This window comes from Hoplias malabaricus, chromosome Y (assembly GCF_029633855.1).
Source record: "Hoplias malabaricus isolate fHopMal1 chromosome Y, fHopMal1.hap1, whole genome shotgun sequence".
NCBI classification, from domain to species: domain Eukaryota; kingdom Metazoa; phylum Chordata; class Actinopteri; order Characiformes; family Erythrinidae; genus Hoplias; species Hoplias malabaricus.
The window spans coordinates 80761278-80767529 of record NC_089820.1 but is presented as its reverse complement, the minus strand read 5'-3'; the positions used below and the strand labels follow the sequence as shown (position 1 = coordinate 80767529).

At 42.9% G+C, this 6252-nt stretch overlaps 1 protein-coding gene across 1 annotated transcript; it reads right to left on the bottom strand.

The window, feature by feature from the left end:
- Nucleotides 1-2408: 2408 nt before the first annotated feature.
- Nucleotides 2409-3662, bottom strand: LOC136677683 (neurturin-like). The gene is made up of 2 exons (XM_066655275.1): nt 3416-3662; nt 2409-2881 (listed from the first exon to the last, which is right to left on the bottom strand). The coding sequence occupies exons 1-2, from the start codon at nt 3660-3662 to the stop codon at nt 2409-2411; spliced, it is 720 nt and encodes a 239-aa protein (XP_066511372.1).
- Between the last annotated feature and the right edge of the window lie 2590 nt (nt 3663-6252).

Sequence of the window (6252 nt, the reverse complement as noted above, 5' to 3'; positions counted from 1 at the left end):
ATGTTTGTGAAATTCCGCCCGGACATTTTTTTAAGTCTAAAAAAGAGGACATGTCCGGGTAAAAGAGGACGTCTGGTCACCCTATATTTACGTCACAAAGCACATCAAGGACTTTATTTTTATCTGTTTTGTTGCATTTTGAATTGGACTGAAGTGATTTCTTATAGAGGGCATTTGTGCTTTTACTAAGTTTTGGGTAAAGCTTTAAAGGTGAGTTACCCAAACCTTTTTTGTCTTGTTGGTTAAAGTGCGGGCGGCACAGTGGCGCAGCAGGTAGTGTCGCAGTCACACAGCTCCAGGGGCCTGGAGGTTGTGGGTTCGATTCCCGCTCCGGGTGACTGTCTGTGAGGAGTTGGTGTGTTCTCCCCGTGTCCGCGTGGGTTTCCTCCGGGTGCTCCGGTTTCCTCCCACAGTCCAAAAACACACGTTGCAGGTGGATTGGCGACTCGAAAGTGTCCATAGGTGTGAGTGTGTGAGTGAATGTGTGTGTGTCTGTGTTGCCCTGTGAAGGACTGGCGTCCCCTCCAGGGTGTATTCCCGCCGTGCGCCCAATGATTCCAGGTAGGCTCTGGACCCCCCGCGACCCTAAATTGGATAAGCGGTTACAGATAATGGATGGATGGATGGTTAAAGTGCATTGTTTGTGGCAGGCTGAGGACCTGAATATGAAACAGTACACAAATATAAACATGAATGTATATGTCAACACCTTAATAACACAAATTAGAAATGGCAGTTATTTTCTATAGATGTGAATGCGTTTCTCATGTTTGAGCATGTGTACCATTTCTTTTATTTGCACTATATGACGGCAGCTGTGGATATTTCATTGTAACACTGCTTTTAAACAGCTCCATTATGGCTCTCTCAATAAAATGAAAGTAGTCTTCAGCTGCTGCCGTGCTGTGAATTGTTTATTACTGAAGCATGTTGAGTCTGAAGTATCAGTTACAAGCGAAATGCTTTTTACAGACTATAATGGACAGTCCTTGTGAGGAGATAAACTAAAACAGCAACATTATATGGATAGCTCTTGCAACAAAACAGAAGATGGAACGTCTAGACGCTGTTGCTCTCAGTGCGTGTTGATGGAGAAAAATTAAAACTGTTTATCGCATGTTCAGCTTTTGTGAACCCACTGTTCACATGAGGACAATTTGGAAGCATACGTTCTTCTTCTGTACTGTATTTTGTTTTATTTTTGAAAATATTTAAAATTTTATAAATAAGTCAATCTTAATCTTATCTGCCCCGATTTTACAAAATAGTGTGGTATTTTTTTTTGTTATTATTGCAATACTTCTAACAATATATTTAGAAGCATTTATGTGTAAGTATATAATGTCATTGCAAGTTCTGTGAGGTTAGGACAACTTCCTAGGCCAAATACAGCGCCCGGAAGTATACAAGTGCTCAAGGTTTGGGCAGGCGTGCTTCAAAGAGAAACTGAAAACAGAGAAACTGAAAACAATTATTTAATAGATGTTCTCCTAAAGTGACAATGGCGGAGGTTATTTACTGTATCTGACCTGAGAAGACACACAGGCATGTGTGTATGTGTTTGTGTGCATGTGTATATCTGAGTGTGTTTTCACTGAGTCTTATCAGTGAACCGTCAGTCCCAGGAGAATGGGTGTAGCTCAGCTAGATTCATCGCATGTATATTTCTCCAACCCAAAATAAATGAGGTAGCTGTGTTTTGAACATCATACTTCAGTATTTACATAGCATTCATGACAAATACGTTTCTGTACACTTCTTTAGAAGCGCAAGGTTCCTGTCGAGTCTTGGAATGGTTGATCTGAAATTCTCATTAGTTTTCATCGACCAAAACGTCTTCATTCAGTGGAATTCCAGGTTAGTTTTGTTTTGGTGGAAGGCAGCAGTATTGTCTTAGCACTGAAAGCATACATCACAATAACTGAAATAATCATTTTCTCTTAAGCTCTCATGAGCCGCATTCTGCAGTGACACATGAAGCAAGAGAACCAGGAAGCAGGAGTGATGACAAAATTCCAGCTGTGTACAAACTATTCCTACAGCATGAGCATCAGACATAGCCTTCCTGTCTGCTCTGACTTCTGTGGTTTCAATTATGACATACACTAGGTCCGTCTTCATGTATGTTTCCATGAGTAAAGCTTTATGCTTCCACTGTAACCAGAGAGTGGACTGTTCTTCTGCATCTTCCCATGTCACCACAGACTTGACTGGACCTTCCACTGCTACCAGGGGTTTCAGAGCTGGCTTTAGCCACTTTGAAGCTTCCACTGTTACCATGAAGTTGCCTGTAGCCTTTATAAAGCTAGCACTATCACCACATTGAGATGTGGCTTTTTTTACCCACCTCCCTCACCAAAGCTCCTACCGTTCCCCAGGCCTTCTCGGTTTCTCGGTTTTCTGCAGCATCATACACAGCCACACTCTCGGGCTGACACATTCTGTATAATGGAGAACTTTTCATTGTTGTCAAAGAATACCATGTCCTCCTCATACTTGGTGGGCCGGCAGCAGGGGCTGTAGCGCGCGTTGTCCCTCTTGGCACCTTCCTTGCCCCGGGATTTGCTTTTCTGGCTGGGTGGGTCATTGAGCTGCAGTTTCTCCATTACCATGTCGTAGTTGCTGCGCCGGCGACTGGTGCATTTGCCGCTGCAATAACGAAAGAGCACAATCTCGTTGCTGTCGTAGCCGAGTCCCAGGTCACTCACCGTCAGCTGCTTCTGGTGGAGTTTGCAGGGATTCGGGCCCCTCTTTGCCCTCTTGGTCCTTCTGCCCCGGCCGCTCCCCACAACTGTGTCCAACAAGTTGGCCTTTTTGTCCACCAGCATCCTGATCACCTTCTGCAGCTCGCCCTCTGTGAAGCTCTGGAACAGGTAGGACACTGTAACAGAGTGGTGGGGAAAGCAAGGCATGTCTGTTTTTTAAAATGCAATTACACAATTACCTGTAGACTGATATTTTCTGTCATTTGAACATTATTCAGCAACCAAAACTACTCCATTTACCAAAAAGAACCAAAAAGAGCTACACTAATAGCTGAAGTGAGCCCATATGAACTCTCTAAGAGCCAGTTTCTCACTGGTAACCTAATGTACATCAGTTTAAAAACAGATGTCTTCTTTAAAAAATAAAACCATAAAACTCTCAGAGCTGTTTGCCAAAGTTCACTCTCAGTTTATAATTATCGCAATGCTGTAAGAAACTGAGCTTTTCTTTTCTACCTCTCTGATAGCTGGCTAAGCCTTGGGTCCCATGACACATGAGGTGTGATGTGTGTGTGAAGTGGTGACATGTGTAAATTAAACAGTGCTGACCGCGGAACGATATACTAATCCCACTCGTCAGTCTGTTCTTACGCTGCTTAATCCACACCGTAGCTGAGAAAGAGAGAGAGTGCAGAGTTTGTTTATCTTACACTCTGACATGAGAGAACTCATGCTATCCGTTGATCTGGCCACCCGCCGAAGACCTGTCGTCCTGGGTGAGGAGGAGGATGACGATGACGATGATGAGGTTGATGATGATGCTGACAAAGGACTCATGGACTGTTCCGAGGCCCTGGGGCTGGTGGACCCAGAAGGCAGCATGGTTTTGTTGAGCAGGAGTGAGATTGCAGTGCTAATGAGGATGAAGGCAAGAAAGGCCCCTTTCCATAACTTCATCTTAGAATGATGTGGAGCATTGAAACTCTGTGAGACAGAAAGCAGAAGACCAGACACAGATCCTTTCTTAGGCATTGTTAGATAAGCTGTCGTCAACATGAAATCAAGTTATTTTTCTTTTAGGAACTATCTCTCTCCGCCATTCAGATGCGTTGTGTTTTGAACTGTTCAGAACTGCAGAGAATTTACGTAACGTTTTATCAACACCTTCTTCATCCAAATTAGAGTGAACACTGTCAGTGAACACTGTTGTGAAAATAATGTGGGGTTGTTTTGTGGCAACACAGGTTACTCAGTTCCCCGTTCTAAACATGTGAACTTTTTTTTGCATTCATCTTGAAATTTAGAATCATTCTTAGGAAATGAGTCACTCTCTTAGAACTTCTTTTCCATTAAGGACTCCAGCTTCCTCCCTGATGTTCTTTTCTTATCTATCTCTATTCAATACCACTAAAGACCTCTTTTTCAACCTATTATGCTCTTCTCAAAAAGCCTTCTCTCCATATTGAGGAGGGCGTAGAACATCCGCCAGGGCAGGGACCCCCGCATCAGTATTTACAAGCATGTCCAAACATTCCACCTCAATATTTGCAGAAGTGGGATCCCAGTGCATACCTTGTCTGCCTTGTGAAATTGTTAGTTCAGTAAATGGGATTGGTTTTCAGCCTGACAAACACAGCTTCATCTCCTGTGAACAGAATGGGTGGTGTGTGCATGTAATTTATTAGCCACATTAGTGGTGACATGAATAATATTGTTGAACCCCATTAGCCATACCCATGCAGTATTAGGATGACACGTCTTTCTGCATCCTCAGTTCATGAGGTACATTTGCAGGCATCCAGTAGCTCGTTGTTCTTTCTCTGTTTCCTTTCTCCATAGTCTAATTCCTTTCAGATTTAGTTTCATTTTCCAGTAAAACAACCCCCTATTTTTGCAGTACAAATAGTGCTTCCCCCTCCTCTCAATGTGTGCTAGCTTCTGTCTTCAAGAATCGGCAGGCAGAAAACATTTCCCCAGATCAGGAAACGGCATATGGGTATTGACTAAGAACAAATCCAGACGGGCCAGACTGAAAAACGGTCTGGCAGACTTGCTGTGCAGTGGTCTCAGAGGGCTGTGAAGCATTGTTTGTTGAGACTGGACTAGTATAGATAGTGAACCTGGATTTGTTGCGCTGTCTGGTGATAGATAAGTTGGTGTCACATTAACCACAAAGACTTTCAAGGACAGATACCACAACACCACACATTTTCTCTACAATAAACCAATAGTAATCCACTGTTTTAACTCTTTCAGGGAATGAACCCTGCATGTAATTTAGTATTATTTTGCAAGCTGTTTTAAATATTTCTATCACAATACAATTTTTCTTCATTAAGAATAGTATTATTGCATTGTTTGTATTAATACATTATTATAAAATCATAAATATATATATAATCTGGCTTTTCTTTGGTGCATTATGAAGTGGTACAAAATTCCATCCATTCCATCCATTATCTGTAACTCTTATCCAGGTCAGGGTCGCGGTTGGTCCAGAGTCTACCTGGAATCATTGGGCACAAGGTGGGAATACACCCTGGAGGGGACACCACTCCTTCACAGGGCAACACACACAATCACACTTTCACTCACACACCTATGGACACTTTTGAGTCGCCAATCAACCTACCAACAAAGTGTTTTTGGACTGTGGGAGGAAACCGGAGCACCCGGAGGAAACACCACGCGGACACGGGGAGAACACACCACACTCCTCACAGACAGTCACCCGGAGGAAACCCATGCAGACACAGGGAGAACACACCACACTCCTCACAGACTGTCACCCGGAGGAAACCCACGCAGACAGGGAGAACACACCACACTCCTCACAGACAGTCACCCGGAGGAAACCCACGCAGACACAGGGAGAACACACCACACTCCTCACAGACTGTCACCCGGAGGAAACCCACGCAGACACAGGGAGAACACACCAACTCCTCACAGACAACTCCAGGTCCCTGGAGCTGTGTGACTGCGACACTACCTGCTGCGCTACCGTGCCGCCCGTGGTACAAAATGATAATTTTTTATTTCACAATTAAATAAACAAACAAATAAATAAAGTCACATGCAACCTTCTGTCCATTAATATATCCCTAAAATTGCTCCATCTGGGATTTAATTCCCTGAGACTCTTATCTCGTTTTAAAGGCGCTACGTTTTTTTTTCTTTTTTTTCTTCCATTTTTATCTTCTAGTCTGTGTGTCTTGGATTTGTTACAAACTGAGTAATTCAAATTGTTGCCTGTCTTTTGGCAAGCTTTGATCCTCTCAGCTTTTCCCACAGATGATAATAAATTATTATATTATTATTTGCTTGTACAGCCAAGCACTTAAGTCTTTGCACCTAAGTCCCCATTAATCCAGATTGCGTAATGTTTTTATGACCTAAAAATGCTGGTATGCCAATAAACATCTCCATAATTGGAGTATATTAGCAGCTGCCCAGTCATTACTGAATATTAGCGTGAATATCCAATAATCATTTGCTACACTTTAATTCCATCTCCCTAAAACGATTACTTAATTGTAGAATTAAT

What these genes read in the sequence shown, in the direction of transcription:
- LOC136677683 (XM_066655275.1), bottom strand. Translation starts at nt 3,662, where the DNA reads ATGAAGTTATGGAAAGGGGCCTTTCTTGCCTTCATCCTCATTAGCACT. An exon ending in GAGTTCTCTCATGTCAGAGT is followed by an intron (nt 2,882 to 3,415) that starts GTAAGATAAACA and finishes ACTCTGTTACAG; the next exon opens with TGTCCTACCTGTTCCAGAGC.